Here is an 18,326-nt window from a genome sequence, read left to right on the forward strand (position 1 = left end):
TCTATCACATCAGGAGGTGGCTGCATAGAACAGCACTGATGGGATAATAAATCAGATTGATAGGCATAGGTACTGAATGAGTTAAAGAAAAGAAGAGAAAAAAATTGGAAGCTAAATTACTAAACCATTTACACTGAAACTACAGACAGAACAGCATTTTCCAAGAAAGACACACAACATATAAACATGGCATGACTAATATCTGCAAGAAATTTACCCAACTATTAGTTGCTTCTAGCTGTAAATTACAGTTATGAAATTGACACAGATTTTAAATAGCAAACCATAACAAAAAGAATAAAAAATGTTATTTCTTCGAAACTGAAAATCTGTTGTGATTAAATACCCAAAAAAGTTAGTTGAGAAAGAATTTGGTTTACTCTAAAAATTTATTTTTGCATATGACAATATGCAAACGATGCTCTGCAAAGTGAAAATTCTGCTGCAAGTAACTCTGCTGAAATGGGCTGATTGCTGGTATTCTTCTTCTTCCAGAACAAAAGGTGAACTGACACCAATCTGCCACCAGTTTATGGTGGATATAAGAAAAATTACTATAACTCTTACAAACATCGTTCGCATGAAAGTCAAATACACACTGGTTTTTAAATTATCTATGAAGGTCAAAAGCTGCTGGAGCTAAACAACTATCACTTATTTCATAAAATGTTGGAACCATTGTCACTGTGTAGCTTTTGTGACTTTACAGAGTACATTTTTTAATTTACTGTTTAGAAGCATAAGGAAGAAGCAATTTTTTGATATTTTTGAGAAATTTGTGGGCATTTTGTATTTTACTATATAGCTGTGATTACCAAGAGGGATATTGTTGAAGAACCTAAAAATCTGCCTTTTTCAAGGCAGACAGAAAGCAGGGCTTATGCATTACAAAAAATACAAGTGAAATAAATGTTTGCAAGCATTAACGTGGTACCTGAATAAAACTTCTGAAAAGTACATATTATTTGGGTCACACAATCTAGTTAAATGGTATACTATCTTCTTTTATATATTTCAGTTTATTTTGATCTACACTATATATATTTTGAATACTCGAACACATATACTAATCAGAGTAGATGTTCCATTCTGAACCACCCTTCGCTCGGGATTACAGGGCTGAAAAAGATGGCCAATTTTTAGAGCACTATTTGTGAGGACGTGACCAAGTAAAGTGACATCGTCAGTTCTTTCTACCACTTTTGGTCTTCTCTTGAGTTACTTTAACAGTCTCCTGTGCTTCCAGTCCACACAAACACCTTGCAAGGTCTTCACGAGAACACTCCATTCTACTGTGTGAAACACACTTTCCCAATCAAAAAAACATACATACGTATTCCGGTAAACCTGTAGCTTTATCTGCCCTATCACAAACATTGAATATCATCTCTTGTCTCTTTCCTTTCAGGAATCCAAAACTGATCCCCCCTTCCAAACATATTTCACCTTTTGCTGATTACAATCAGTGTTAAGAGGGGGTGGTGTTCAAATACTAGGCCTGTTCAAAAAGTATCCAACCTTAATTCTTATTGATGAACCAAACAATCGTATTGGGGCATTCATTCTCTCTGTGTCTGTAGGCATATTTAGTGTGCATGACTGATTATTTTTTCATGACTGTGGAAGCAAAAAGTCTGTCTAACCGTTGGCAAGCGAATGCGTGTAAGTGGTAGTTGTTGGATTTTGCGTTGTGGGTACAATGACAGAGAAACTGGAAGAACATTACTGAATCCAATTTTGTTTTAAGTTAACAATTCTCAAGTTGAAAAAATCCACAAGTTTCAACAAGTGTTTGGGGACGAAGCAATGGGTACCACACAGATAAAGACGTGGTACAACTGCTTCAAAGACGGAAACTCATCAGTGAAGAGTTGAAGCATGTTCAGGTAAGGCATTCAACATTAGCAAATGCAGGTATTATTGATCATGTAAGGGCCCTGGTGATGCAAGAAGACAAATCATGATCATAGAACTTGCAAATAAGGTTAAAATTAGTACTGGATCCATTTATTCCATTTTAATAGGATACCTGGAGCTCAGGAGGATCTCGGCTAAATTTGTGCCAAAGTTGCTAAATTTTAGCAGAAGCAACTTCATTTAGAGATCACATAGAACATGCTGGAAACTGAACAGTAATCCCAACCTTCTTAACACAGTGATCACTGGTTACAAGTCTTGGGTTTACGAATGTCCAAATTTTCAGATAATATGCAATGTACAGCACTTTTTGAAATGCCTGCTATCCCTCGCGCACTTTCAGTCGACGATCATCCAGTACCGCTTTGTGGATTTTCTTCACCATTTCTGGAGTCGTCACCTCATTTGGTCGACCACTGCGATGCTCATCTTGGCAGCTCGTACAGCCTTGTTTAAAATCTATTACCCAATATTTCACTGTTGTCAACGAAGGAGCAGACTCTCGCAAAGTAGAATCGAGCTCAGCTTTAATATTGGTTGTGCTGAGGCCTCTCCAAAACAAAAAAATTGTAGCACATAGCGATGATCAATTTTCTACATTTTCACAAGTTCACTTATAATATTCACTGCTGATGGCTGCCAAACAAATACTAAACAATGTGGTGTCTTCAAACTTGAAACATACATATGCTTCATAGATTGTATACTTTCTAATCCAGAGATATTTTTCAACAACTGCCATATCTCGGTCAGGCCGGGTACTTATGGGACCACCCTCATATACCGTGCATAGCAAAATAGCACTGTCCAAAACAGTGCTGAGGTAGCTGTGGTGCACCATGGGCCACAGACGACAGGGGGAACGATGGCTGCACAGATGTGTATGGGTGAACAGATGTGCAACTGCTGATCAACTGACCGCCTAGATGAACCAAGGGGCTACCAACAATGTCTCCTCAATGACCATTCAGCAAATATTGCTGTGTACATGTCTCTCCAGCATATGCCTGGTTTAAGTACCCATGCTGACTGTTGTTCGTCAGCAACAAAGTGTGGAGTTTTCAGCCAATACTGCAACTGGATGTCCAATGAGTGGCGACAGCTGGCCTTTTCTGATTTATCATCTTTTATGCATTTTGGCAGTAGCAAGTGCCCAACCACACTGCTAGCCACTGTTCACTAGGGCATAGACGCCATCTAAGTATTTCCTCAGAGGAAATTATTTCGTTCAAGGAAGACACAAAAAAATAATTCTGTAACAGTAGATTATATCAGTTTTTGTACAGTTCAGAATTGTAATCGTAACTATCAGTTCAGCTGTCAACACGAATTTAAAAAAAATCACAGAAACTAAGTAGATTTGAATTATTAAAGAAGTGAATACACAGTATTAATGCTCTACAATAATATTTATTTGAACCAGCTTTCAACCTATTAGGTCATCATCGAATAACTTAATTAAGTTATCTGATGATGGCCTATAGCCAAGCTGCTATATAAAATTCATAAACGAACAGGAAGCTTTTGAAAAGAAATTTAAACTCTAAAACTGCCTGCATTAACTGAAAATCTGAAATATTTTTCAACTGTTGATGGGTTCTCTCAGGTGCCCAGCTAGATATGATCGTCGGATGCCCATGATAGTTCGGTGATTAACCGTTCTGCCATCATCAGGTGGTGCTAATGCAATGGTCTGTCCGCTCTCTGCTGTTAGTATTTATCCCTTGTGGATCAGGTGCAATTCTGTGTACCGACTGCGCACGGTGTATCCAGTGATGGGGAAAGCAGAGGCTGCGGTATGTGGTGGTGGGGCACTGCAGTATCTCTTTGATGGACATGGCAGAAAGATCTCGTATCTGCTTGCACCATGGCTCATTGGTAGAGCTTGGTACTGATTTCCAGGCCTTGCTGAATTGGTAACCAGTGTCCCTGTTGATGAGGTTGTCTGTTACGCAAATTTCCATGGCCTCTTTGAAGATGCAGTTCTAGTAATTATTTGTGGAGGCCAATACTTTTTTATCATCATAATTCGCTATGTGTCCAATGTTTATGCAATGTTCTGCTATGGCAGATTGGCTTGGTTGGCCAAGGCAGTGTATCGTTGGTGTTCTTTGCATTGATCTTCCACTCTATGAACTGTTTGACCAATATAGGATTTACCACAGCCACATGGAATATCGTATATGCCCGCTTTCTTGAGGCCGACATCACGTTCCACCATTCCTAGTAAGGCTTGCGTCTTAGCTGGTGGTCACAAGACTGTGTTGATCTTATGTTGCCTCAACAGTCTCCCTATTTTGGGCTACACACTGTCAGGGTTTTTTTCTCTTCTTCCGTACGCTCTTCATCTTGGTCCCTACTTGGCTTCTGTTGCCGGAAGGCCCTTTGGATTTGCTGGTTGCCAAATCCATTCTTGCGGAACACAATCTCCAGTTGTTTGAGTTTTGTCAACAGGTTCTGTTTGTCCAAGATTGTATGTGCTCTATGTACCAAGGTGTTAAGCACTCTGTTAATCAGAGCTGGATGGTGGCAGCTGGAAGAACATACATAAAGGCCAGTGTGTGTGGCCTTGAGGTACACACTGAGACCTAGTGAGTCATCTGAACTACACTACATGAGGACACCAAGAAACGGTAGTTGTCCATCTTTCTCAGTTTCCCTAGTGAACTGTATGTTATTATGGATGGAACTTAAGATGATGTAGAAATATTTGTAGTTGATCCTTTCCATGTGGCCAGATTACAAATGCATCGTCCACACATAGGAAGAAACATACAGGCTTCAGTATGGCAGTTTCCAGGGCTACTTCTTCAAAACTCTCCATGAATAGATTTGGCTACCCCCAGAGAGAGAGCACTCTCCATGGCCATTCCACCACTGAAGACAAAGTTGGTCGATGTTAGTACATACCTGAAAAGTTGTATCAGTACTGCCCTGAATTTCTCACTGGTTAAGTTGACAGAATCTTCCAGGGGAACTTTTGTAAATAGTTACGCGACATCAAAGCTGACCATGGTGTCGGATTCTTGTAAAGTCAGCTCCTTTAGGCAGCCAATGAAGTTGGTCGTATTCTGGATTTGCCCAGGAAGGGTCGTAGCAGACCTGCCAGATGCTGTGCCAGGGGGGTACGTCGGTGGCCCTGTGTTCCTAACTAACAGTCACACCCCACCTTTGTGCATCTTTGGAAGGCCATATATCCTCAGTGCTACCGCTGAGCGTTGGCAAAGTCTCTTGATGTCCTCACCTTGAAGCATGCCACTTTTCAGCAAGTCAGAGGTGCTTTGTTGTATCTTATTAGTTGTATCTGTTTTAATTTTCCGATATTCCGGATCGTCTAGTAATTGCAGCATCTTCTGTTCATAGTCATGTCTGTCAAGAATGATATTAACATTCCTCTTGGCAGCTAGGAGAACAACTATAATTGTATTTTCTCTGGGTTATGTAGTACTGTCCTTTCCACTCTGGAGATATTGCTCATGACCATTCTTGCTCTTGAAAGAATCCGGCACATTTCCCTCCTGAGTTCTTCGGCCTTGTCATCTGGTAGCCCTCAGATAGCCTGTTCTACTGAAGATATTATTTCTATGAATGGGAGAGTTGGAGGTGTTGGCGCAAAATTGATCCTGTTTTAAAGTACGGCTATAGTTGTGTTGTCAAAACGTTTCCCTGTGAGAGTGATCATGGTGCGTCATTTGGTCTCTGTTTCTTCTTGTGGTTTGTCAGGTAGCCATGCAAACTTAGGTGTTCTGCTTCTTCGTGGATTTTCAGCACGTCCAGTCTGCTTGGGCTCAAGTGACACCACCGAACCGTTCCCAGGTGTATTCTTGGAGCACAAACGATAATTTTAGGTGAAGGTGCAGCAGCTCCTTGATGTTCTTGTCAAGTTGTTGTCTGGTGTAGCAGATCCTTTCCCTGACCAGAGCCAGGCTGGCTCTCTGCTCGACACGATTCACTGCAGGTTTGCGTATGTGATGTACAACTTTTGTGAAAGTAGGTATGGTGTGTTTGTCCCTGCACCTTAACAAGAAGGCAAGAAAACTTAGCAAACTTCCTTCCTGGTTTCGAAGCTTATCAGGCATCTCCAACAGATGGTACATGTCTTCCCCGTAGAGGTTGGTGATCTGAGGCTTTTCTAGCTACTGTCATTCTTGAGAGACATATGAACAGAAGATGCTGCAATTACTAGAAAAACCGGCATATTGCAAAATTAAAACAGACCTGACTAAGAAGATACAACAAAGCACATCCAATGTGCTGAAAAATAGTGTGCTGGAGAATAAGGACATTAAGAGGTTTCGTCAACACTCGAAGGTAGTACTATGACATATGGCCTTCCAAAGACGCACAAAGATGGGATACAACCTACAGTCAGCAGCAGAGGGCACCAATGTACCCCCTGGCACAGCATCTGGCAGGCCGGTTACGACCCTTCCTAGACAAATGTGGGCTCCACATTGGGAATTCGACCGACTTCATTGTCCGCCTACAGGAGCTAACTTTACAAGAATTTGACATCACTGTCAGCTTTGATGTCGTGTCACTATTTATACAAGTCCTCCTGGAAGATTGTATTAACTTAATCAGTGAGAAATTCATAGTAGTACTGACAACTTTTCAGGCATGTTTAAACATTGACCTACTTTGTCTTCAACAGCCAATACTACGGGCAGACCGACAGAGTGGCCATGGGGAGCTATCTCTCTCTCTGGATGTAGCCACTCTATTCATGGAGAGTTTTGCAGAAGTAGCCCTGGAAACCAATGAACTGAAGCCTGTATGTTTCTTCCAATATGTGGACGACACATTTGTAATTTGGCCACATGGAAAGGATCAGCTACAATCTAAATTCCATCCATAATAAAATACAGTTCACTACGGAAAACAAGAAAGATGGGCAACTATCCTTCCTTGATGCCCTGATGCGGCGCAGGTCAGATGGCTCGCTAGGAACTGTGTGCACCACAATGCCACACACACTGACCTGCACCTATATGCTGGTACACAGAGCACATATGATCTCAGATGAACAGAATCTATAAATGGAACTCAAACACCTGAAGACTGTGTTCCTCAATTATGGATATGGCAACCAGCAAATCCATAGGGCCTTCTGACAACAGACGCCCAGTACAGTCCACGATGAAGAACAAACGGAAGAAGAGAAAAAAAGGCCTGGCATTTCAACCTTTTGCAGGCAACGTGTTGTCCAAAATAGGGAGGCTATTGAGGCAAGATAAGATCAATACATCTTCTGACCATCAGCTAAGATGCAAGCCTTACCAGGAACAGTGAAATACAATGTTGGCCTCAAGAAAGTGGGCGTATACAAAATTCTGCGCGGCTGTGTTAAATCCTATATTGGCCAAACAGTTCATACAGTGGAAGATTGATGCAAGGCAGCCAAGCCCTTCTGCCCTATCAGAACATTGCTTGAACACTGGACACACAGTAAATTATGACGAGACAAAAGTACTGGCCTCCACAAATAACTACTGGGACTGCATCTTCAAAGAGCCCATAGAAATTTGCGTAACAGACAACCTCATCAACAGGGACACTTGTTACCAAACCAGTAAGGCCTGGAAACCAATAGCAATCTCTATCAAGGAACACTGGGCAAGCAGACATGATCATTCTGCCATGCCCCCCCCCCCCCCTTTTCACCTACCGCAGCCTCAGCTTCCCCCACCACCAGATATTCCGCACGCTGTCGGCACACAGAATCGCACCTGGACCTGCAAAGGATAAATACTAGCAGCAGATAGCGAACAGACCACTGCATGCGCACCATCTGATGATGGCAGAACCGTTATTCTGCTGAAATACCATGGGCATTCGAAAATCTTATCCTGCTGGACATCCGAGAAACCGTCAAATAAAATAGTTGCCAGGAAAGCCTCAGATCACATTCTTATCAACTGCTTGAATGATATTTTTGTTACTTTTTAAGATTCATGAAAGTAAGGGAATGATGAAAACATGAAATGATTTAGAAGTTTTTTTAGAAATCTATGCTGAAGTTAAAAGAAAGCTAGATGAAACGTCAGGAAGTGAGATTTTCTCTGTCAAGGCCCACAACCAAAATACATTTTGTATTCTCTAACAACAAAGTAAATGACCTGTTAACAAAGGAGCCATGTGATATATAGTAGGGAATTCTACAATTGTTTCATTAACCAAGTGAATAGCTTTTTCTCCACAAAATGATATGCACTGACATTGATTACTGGACTTAGTTTCTGGCAAATGTGGATGTATGTTACAATACGTTTTTTCAATATAGTTAGTCTCCCTGATGCATAACTTTTCTTCCACTTTTCCAAATTGTATGCCATGCTGCTAAGAGCACATCTCCAGAATTTATCTTTGTAGTCTAATTTATTAGCCCCCTTCTTTATATTATCTTTTTCATCACTGTACTTCCAGGGTTCACTGTCTATGGACTTGTTACTTCACACCTCCTGAAATCTCTCTTTTTTTTTTTTTAAATAATTTGCATTCATTTGCTAGTAATACAGTCAGCTTTCACAAAATACTTACTTTTCTGAATGTCATATACAATGTCATATACTGCATTCTGTTCCAGCCAGGTACATTCTCAGGTAATGTGCAAGTGATGGGACCTCCTTGCACACCTTCAATTCCTTTGCTTTGTGTAACTTTAACACTATTCTTACATTTTACAGGTGCAACATTATTTTTCACCTGTAACTCATTACTCTGTAGCTTTTATTTTCATGATTAATATTCCTCTAATTTTACACCTCACTGGAAGAGTTATGAGAAATAAAGTTCTGTACTGGTTAATATTCAAGATGCTAAACATACTAACCTTTGTTTTCTTCAGAACTAACACCACCTCCATTATTAGCTGCTGAAGATATACTAGTGTTACTTAATATGGATGAATTTCCAGCACTTGTTATCCCTTTTTTAAGAACCTTCTGTTTATGTTTATTGCCTGAAAAATGAAAATTTGTACAACTTGGGCAACAAAAGTAATATCTCAACTGAAAGACAGTAGAATAGAAGCATGCAAAACGTGACATGCACTTATGGTCAATATAGACAACATAATTACTCAAGTACTTCCTACAATATTCTACTGTTCACTTTAACTTGTCCATGTACTAGTAAGTGCACAATGTCCCATTTGTAAACAAACCAAACAGAACTCCTATTGTAGCTACATCAAACATTAGCAATGTAAAGGCCTGTAATCATGCAATGCACCAAGTTGCATTTTACAGTTTGCACAAACAGATCTTGAGGGTCCAAATCTATAGTGTGTTGTAGGGAACGTGCTGATCAATCACAGCTGTAGCTGCCAGTACTTCCATAGTATAAACTGAGCTCTCACAGCAGTGCTGGCCTGATAAGTGCAATGGGAAATCACAGGAGCTATATTAGTTGAAGGTCACAGTGCACCAATGTCGATGGTGCACAGTCTGCCCATCAGATGGATGGCTCTGAGTTAACGAGAGTTTACCTTCTGGCTTTTCTCTACCACTGCAGTATCGCATCAACCGTGTAGAAACAACTAAGGCAAGAGATAAGTACCCACAGTTTGTTTTAAATATTTGTCATAATGCTTCAGCTGACTCACCAGCTCAAGCCAGTCAAAATGAAGATAGAAATTTCAAAGTTTTGACTTGAAAATTGCAGTGAAGACACTGTAATTTCACATGCTTAACTGATTTTAAATCAATTAAGTTTCTTAAGTACATAAAAATTATGAGTAATAATGATATGGCAACAGAGATAAATATAGTGATGTGCAGACATATAGAATATAGTCCTGACAATTATGTTCACTAAATTTCTACTGCCAGATATCAACTTACTAGTATTACGAGGTAATGAAATAGGAACCACATTTAAAAATCATACAGGGGTCAGGTTGACAAAGAGTAAATTTGAGAAAATAATGAAATATACCATCACAGAGCTGAACATTGCTTAACTTTTCAGCTTTTTGAAAGTCTGTCATTGTTTTCCAGAGCTGGGAAAACTTACGCAATCTGAAATTCAAGCAACCCGCAAGTAATATGAAAAGGTTAAAGAACTTTCTTATCTTGTTTAATTTATCACTTTTTATAGATCACAGCATTCATTAATGATATGTGAACATCAAGAAATGCAAGTTGTGATAGTACTAAGCAACTTAAAATATGCCCAGTTCTCAGTGGCACACAACACAATGTAGCAGTAGATGCAGTTGTCAACATACATTCACAAGTTCTGAAGTTAAAATATGAAATTTACATAGCTATCTAAATTATAAATACCAGCCAAATGTGTCTGCAGCTGCTGTGAGGAATTCACAACGACATCACAGACTTCGCACCTCAAAATCCTGGTCTTTTCATCACGAGTGAATGTCTGCCCACTGCTTTGCAACTGCTTCAAAATTTCTTGTGATTTTACCTAATTAACACAGAAACAGTCTATTACTGGTTTTATGCAATGAGTCTCAATGATACTATATCAACTACAGAACCATCTTCATGTACTTCTTAAAAATAAAAGCCTTCATACTCTAATGCCTAACCTACTCAATTGTCCTGCAAAGATACCCTAAAATCACCCATTCAAAATGCTACAAAGTATGCAAAACGTATATTACATAAGTGGTATTAATAATCTGATATGGCCATCACAAATGGGGAGAGACAGTAACTTAATCTCAAATTCTACACTGAGTCTTAAAAAGGAGGTTGAGAAGTTAAAATTTCATTTTGGCTGCTTCCAGTCCTACCTCTCTCACACATGTACCCTCTAAATATGAATAATCAGTATTCAATAACGGCTCTTCTTTCTTAAGTCTTCTCATTTTCACAATGTTTATTTCTCACTCCCCCCCACCTCAGAATTTCCTTGAGGAAACCAGTAGCTCCAAAGTCTCAAATGCTGTGTCTCTGTTACTGTGGATCCAACTATAATTATGCCCACCAAGTGCAAGAACATTACTTGTCTTCAATCTAGAGGGGGCTTTGTGACTGGGGGGGGGGGCAGGGCGGGGGGGGGGGGTGATGGTGAAGGCATGAGGGTGAGAACAGAAAGGGGGGAGAGGGAGGCCTGAAGTTTCTACTGAATTCCACCTGTGGCCATCGAATATATAGTGAGAAGCAGCCCCTCTCAAAATATACAAAGGATCTCATTGAGACCTTCCCAGAGCAAAATTATTCTCTCAAATTTGTATAGAAACAGATCTTCCATCCCTTACCTCTCCAGTCACCTATCACCTCTCACATTCCACCACCTGGTCACAAAGGAGCACTTCCCTTGTGACTCAGTACAACCCAGGATGATACCAACTGGATCACATTCTCCATCAGGGTTTCAAATGCCTCTGTTATGCTCTGAAATGAAGAATATGAACTATCCTTTCCACCCCTCCCATAGTGCTAGTCCACCACCAACCGAACCTAAGCAATATCCTTGTACATCCCTACTCCACCCTTGTTCTCAACCCTCATTGCTCACATCCTTGATCTAGAGGCAAGACTTGTCCCGTATATCCTCCCATTGCCACCTGTTTCAGTCTGGTCGCAAACATCATCCATCCAATCAAAAGGCAGAGCTACCTGTGAAATCAATCATGTGATCTACAAACTAAACTGAAACCAATGTGCTGCTTTCTACATGAGCATGACAACCAACAAGCTGTCAAAAGAAAGAAAACAAAGAATGAACATTTGTTTTTATGTCCCTCGCAACTTTTTTTCTAGTATTTATTCTGGCACCTTCAGATGCAAAACTCAACACTATCAATTTGACTGTGGAATGTAAATGTGCACATTTGTAACAAGCAGGCATATATGCTCAGTTCAGCACTAGAAAGTAGTAGTTTTTAACAGCAGTCATATAGGTTGGCTGTTACACTTGCATAACACAATGCAGACTTTTACGACCAGTGTTTGCATTCTTAGCGATTTTTGTTTTATGGGCATTGGGCTGTGGTCCAAGGCATCCATTTGTAACTTGTACACTTTTATCCCCAAAGATACCCTAAGCTCAACTCTCAGCTGTTGGCAATGATTATTGTCCACCAACATTTAGCTTACCAAACAAGGTAAGGAGACACACACTCAAATTAAATATGAATGTAAAAATCAATGATGTGTATACTGCCTGCTAAGAATATATTGTAAAATGTTCTCAAAACATATCAATATATACTAATGTCCATGTATTAAGGTATACCTAAGGTCAGCAAATGAATATTGAGTCACTGGCAACACTTTACGCACTATTCTATGGCATGACAATATGGAAGTAGTATGGTTTTGAATGAGTATTGTGTGCGTTTAACACATGGTATATAGTTTTAAGAAAGGCAGAATGGCATAGCACATATTTTTTTGATGACATGATGTATGGCTAACCCACTATAAAATTAGAGTCCAAGCCCAATCAGCAATAGTCGAATGTCACCCATATCTTTATTGTATGGCTATGCAGAAGATTTCACAATAGAGAAACACATTCAACGGCTATGTGGACAATGTAAATCATGAGCTATGGCTTGGTGCTTGGATTATTGTCTTTTTTTTAATTGGCCAAAGGATGTCCAACCAACACAGAAACTGCCCTGGTTAAAGACCAGATGGTAGTCTCTGTGTCTTAAATCTTTCACCAGAATGTGTATCGTCAACTTCAAAATGCTGGTTTCCCATACACCATGGCGCATTCCTATCACAAAGGCATCACACGGCTCATATTGTGTGCTTTCTACCCACTGTTAGTGAACACAGAAGCAGTGTAATTCTTTTCTATTCACAGATGAGTTATAGTTAGTCCCGGAGAGTGAATCTCACAATCTGACACGTAACTTAGCCCTGCGTCACGTCAAAGCCCGGCCAATATGGTGAAAAAGTAGCCCATGACAGCACCTCCTTTCTCAGTCTATTAAGAAAAAGGAGGACATCCTAGTCTGCCTGGACTACTTTCTCTGCTGAACACATGCACTGGCGATTTGCTAATACTCATGCACCACAAGAACCACTCTCTCACTAGAGAAGGGATATATGTGTTGCAGTGAGTTACCAAACACAGAGGTGGAGTAACAAGGTTTCACCACAGTTAAGTATTGTATTTTACGGACTATAAAAAGCACCTTTTTCTGTGAAAAATTGCCTCCAAAATTCAGGTGCATCTTATACTCGAAATTAGTATAAAAATGTCAATTGTTTGAGTTATAGCTCTTGACATCCTGTAAAGGGCCATATATTCGATGTCGTGGGAAACCTATCTCTATCTGGCAACACTGGATTCAACTGGCAGCACCACAGCACCATGCGACGAACATGGGTAGCAGGGATTCACAAGTTTGCTAACACAGTCTCCCTCCTGTCCCACAATCACAAACCCAGAATACCGTCCAGCCTATGATGTGTGATTACAGTCTATGGTGCCAGTGAACTTGAATGAAAAGTGGTTTGTGTTACCGGTAACAGTACAATAATTTTAGTAACTACTTTCGAAATGGAAAAAAAATAAAAGGTACAGTATTCATATGACAGGAGCTATAACCTGAAAGTAATAGCATATGAAGAACGACTTGGAAACAGAGCAGCTGAGCGGCATTTCAGGTCTCCACCAACAGAAAAAACCATTCACGATAGGCGGGCTAATAAAGAAGAACTGATAAAAAAGTGAGGAAGACTGAATGTAAAATGGCCAAAAATAGAAGCCAATGTATCGAAATGGATTCAAGGATACCGTCAAAATGGCACTGGAACTGATAAAAAAAATTAAAATACACGCACACAAGCTAACACTACAGGGAACTTAGACTTTATGGGTGGAGTTGGTTGGTGCTACAAGTTTACAAAAGTATCATGGACTTAGCATGCAAACCAAAACCAAAATATCTCAGAAAATGCCACAAAAGTATGAAAAGAATATGCTTTCTTTCCGTCACTTTATTATTCAACATCGAAAGAAAACCATAACTACAAAAACAAGTGAACATATAAAAAAGTGCACTACACTGTTGTCCTTTCATGTAGTACTAAACTTATCCAATGATCATTTTCAAGGGCATAAAATATCAAAATTTTCTGAAATACTGCCAGGACATGTTGTTGACGTACATGACACGGGTTGGATGGATGGGGCTGGTATGAAACTATGGATTAACAGAATGTGGGAGAGAAGGAAAGATGCTTTACTGAAGAAGAGTTCTCTTCTTGTACGATCAGTTTAGTAGTCATCTGAAAAATTCTGTGAAAGAGAAACTGAGACAGGGAAATTTGACCTTCTTGTTATTCCAGGAGAACTTACTTCACAATTGCAACTCCCTGATGTCTTAATAAATAAACCTTTTAAAGTGTGTACAAGAGACGAATAGAACAAATGGGTGATGGATGAAACCCAACAAGTTCACAACAAACAAAACAACCTGCAATCAAACAAGTGTGTCAGTGGATAAAACAGTCATGGTCAAGAATGAGAGAAGACATTATTGCTAAATCTTTCATGAAGTGCAGCATAAGTAGTGCTCTCGATGGCAGTGAATATCATTTTATATATGAATAGGAAATCGATGACAATAAAGAGGAATATGAAGAAGAAGAAGAAGAAGAAGAAGAAGAAGAAGAAGTGGTTCAGATTATGATTTTTAGGGATTTTGAACGTCAGTTCTGTTTTGTAACTAAGAATTTTTTTAGTCTGGTTTTTGTAAAAATTTTATTTAAAAAAAAAACTGCTTGAAAATTAAGGTGCATCTTGTAGTTCGTAAAATACAGTACGTAGAAAGAACTTAACATAGTCATGCAGTTCACTTTACTATGCACAAACTACACACTCATCATCTACACACATTGGTGCATGACCCCATACCTCAAAAGTGTGGTCAATGCATGTAGAGCATCAATAAATTGTAGAGCTGTGCAGGCCTCTTTGGCTGGGTGCATCAGCCCCAATATCCTATATGGTGTGATACCAAGAGAATAATATCACCTTTCCTGCCATTTTTAGGTAGAGGAAAGCATCATGATTGGCCTGTACCACTCACTGCATAGCTTCAAGAACACTCACTCATGGAGTTGAAGCTGTTGAGGAATTTATAACTCTAAAACATTTTGTGTGGTCCAGTGCCCTCTAAAATACATGAACCTCTGCATCACAAGAAAATGAATTCTTTAGGTAAGCAAATGATGAAAATGCTAAGAGCAAAACATTTACCAGCTGAGACTGTCCACTTACTTAGTTCCATTAGTGTAGATATGCATATGCCGAGTGCTCATTTAAAATGATATACTATCTCGATTTGTAAATCTAACCCAGAGAGTGATACATATATCTGCAAAAGAAACTGTGCCATCAAAGACAAATGTAATAAATAGACTTGGACCAGCATTCATACACCTACGTGAAAACTGTCAGAGCCTGTAAAATAAAGCAAGTTGTTTGCTGATGACAGTAAAAGCAGCAGAGAGAAGAGAAACTAATAGTGCCTGATGGGGGCAAAAACTAGACATTCTAACTGAAGAAGCCAAATATATGCCTTATAACTAGAGTGAAATACTATCGGTGCATAAAAATTGTAAGGAAAATTCTGGCAAAATGTAAATAATTTAGGAGTGAAGGAGACAACTCTCTGAGTAGCAGAAGCATTAAGTAGTCTATAGGCACACACAAAAGAGAAAGAAAAATTGCTAACTTTTGGAATCTTTCTCTCTTTCACCATCCCTCCCTCACACACACACACACACACACACACACACACACACACACACACAGATGCATACCTGCGTCCCTAACCCCCTACCCCTTCACTGTGCCAACTGGACACACAACATCCAGCCGGGGGGTGGGGGGCTCTGGCTCTGGCTCAACAAAGAATATATTCTGAAATCTAGCAAGTTTTCTTTTACCGTTGTGTGTGGCTGTCGACGACTCAACACTTTTCTCTTTTGTGTATGCCTGTTGATGACTCCTAAATCAAGTATTTAAAACTATTAGATAACATTAATACCGTAAAAACAATGCCTACGCTAAGCACACAAGAAAGAAAAAGGAAAAAGACTGCAAAACCAAAAGCAACATACTGTTAACTTCTCAACAAAGCAATCCTGAAAAAATGATCCATAGTTTTCTGTTGTCCATCAGAATGTCCATAGTTAATACAATTGGATCAGTTTCAGTAAGCAATTTCATCCCCAAATTGGCAGGCTACAATTTCAGTGTGAAACCCCAACTTGGTTAAAAAAGGAATACGGTCAAAGTCTATAACAGTGGTTCCCAACCCATCTTAGACCATTACCCTTGAGTGCAATGAAATGCTAGGTGGTAACCCAACTCCCCTCCTCCCCACGCCGTCCTCAACATTAGTGCCAACTAAACTTTACAATGAAAAATAATTTTCTGTTAATACTTTTATTTTTAAAATGTTGAAAGATAATTATATTTAGTTTTCGTAAGTGTTTTAGTTTGCCTCAATCTAATAAGACATTTGGTCACACTCACCATGCACCCCATCCAAAATCAACCAAGTTAAAAACTCTGCACTATTCTTATTATTTGTAATTCACTTGATTGTTGGGCTCTTTAGTCCTGAAATCCCAAAAATTGGAAGACTGGAGGCTGCCAATGCTTTATATCTGATTACTACTACTACTACTACTACTACTACTAATAATAATAATAATAATAATAATAATAATAATAATAACTGTGTAAGCCCTACATCAGCGTAACAACCATTTCAAAGTTGCTGTTGTGCTGTGCTGTCAGTTGGTTCATTTATTGCTGCAAACTTATTAATGAACCAATTTCTGGTCCATTGCATGAAGAGCCCACAACTTGCACAAGGCATTTTCATGAGATATTTTAAATACTGTCATAGTTCCATGGTACAAAGTAGAAAGTATGTGTTGTGTGGACTATGAGAGGAAGATATTCATACATTTGCTTCACATCTCTAACATCCACCACACCATTTCACGTGCTAATGCTAGTTTTGAAATAAAAAAATGTAAGTATTGGTAACTTACGCAATCTGCATTACACTCTTATGGAATACTAAAAAACTCATAATGATCCTTTACAAACAATGTACTTTCATGGCTGAAACACAACGGTGCCTTTTGTTTTTACCCCTCAGTAAGTTACATTTTACCCCCAGGTTAGGAACCACTGGTCTACAAAATAAGTTATTAAATAGAGGAAAAAATTTAGAAATATCAGCTATAACAATATCAGCATTCAGAATAACACTGTAGTATTCTTATATAGCTCTACTGACGGGAGACAAAAAAACTTTCTTCAAGGCTTAAAAGACATAAAAGCAAACTGTAAAAAATATGCAACTTTGCTCATTTGTAACTATTTTAATATGGACCATAGCAAATCAAGCAACACAAGAACTGAGATAACGCATCTGTTAGCATCTTATAACTGATACATTCCCCAGTGTTCGATCATTAGGTGACACACTATTGTGAATGTCTAAGAAATAAAATGATTTCTGAGCGACTAATGAATGTCTCTTACAAAATCCAGCAAATTACACATTTACTCAGCGCAATGAAACTGCTTTTCTTTAGCAATTTCCAACAGCTAATATGTCAAATAACTGACTCATTTGCTGTATCTGTCTCCCCAATCAAACAGACATGTACTGCAGGTTGCCGCAGCTCTGGTCAACTAGCAAACACTACCTCAAAAGATCGTATGAAAACAGTACGACAGAAAACGAACACGCTGGGTTGTTGTCTAATAAATCACCAGCAGCTGCCATGGTAGCATGTGGCACCAGCCGTGCACCAGCAACACGAACATCATCGAAAACAGCACTACCATCGCAGGCACGCACGCACTCTGCAAGCCACGTGCTTGCCACTCGTCCACTCTGGACCAGTTTACATCACTAGGCAGAACAATGATCATCTCACTGCAGTGACCGAGCAGCCAAGCCATCACAGAGTACCCTCTGCTCATTGGACTTCCATCTTTAACCCACACTCAAGCTCACTGCCACACTGGACTTTGTCTTCAACCCATCCCAAGCCAATGGCGTTGCTGGATTTCATGCTGAACCATCCTCGAGCTCATCGACTTGCTGGACTCTATCCTTGAGCAGCCAAGCGCACAGCGGCGACCATTGACTCACAGATTTAGTCAATTTAAGAAAATTCCAGAACAAAATCAATGATTGACTTTCAGGCAAGAATATGCCTTGCAAAACTATTGACTAATTTTCAGTCAATAACATTCCAGTATAATGTCAGGGATTGACTTTCCAGCCTGAAACAATCACAGTATGCTTGCTTCTCAAGAAACTGTGCTACTGTGTTCTGTTCATTGGACTTAACATACAATTGTTCCTTGCTGCCCGGGCACATCTACTGTAGTGTAACATTTGCCTTGGTCATGAACACTAAAATTTTGAGAACGATATT

General features: G+C 39.5%; 1 protein-coding gene across 3 annotated transcripts in view; it reads right to left on the bottom strand.

Moving 5' to 3' along the window:
* The window catches only part of LOC126234664 (zinc finger protein 346-like), a 122,524-nt gene that overhangs the window by 14,829 nt on the left and 89,369 nt on the right, over positions 1-18,326 (bottom strand). For all 3 annotated transcript variants that reach the window (XM_049943399.1, XM_049943398.1, XM_049943397.1), the window contains 2 exons: positions 10,206-10,344; positions 8,750-8,878 (listed from right to left, as the gene is read on the bottom strand). In XM_049943399.1, coding sequence (XP_049799356.1) covers positions 8,750-8,878; positions 10,206-10,344 — 268 coding nt within the window. The remainder of the gene's footprint in view (positions 1-8,749; positions 8,879-10,205; positions 10,345-18,326) is intronic.

This window comes from Schistocerca nitens, chromosome 2, assembly GCF_023898315.1.
Source record: "Schistocerca nitens isolate TAMUIC-IGC-003100 chromosome 2, iqSchNite1.1, whole genome shotgun sequence".
NCBI classification, from domain to species: domain Eukaryota; kingdom Metazoa; phylum Arthropoda; class Insecta; order Orthoptera; family Acrididae; genus Schistocerca; species Schistocerca nitens.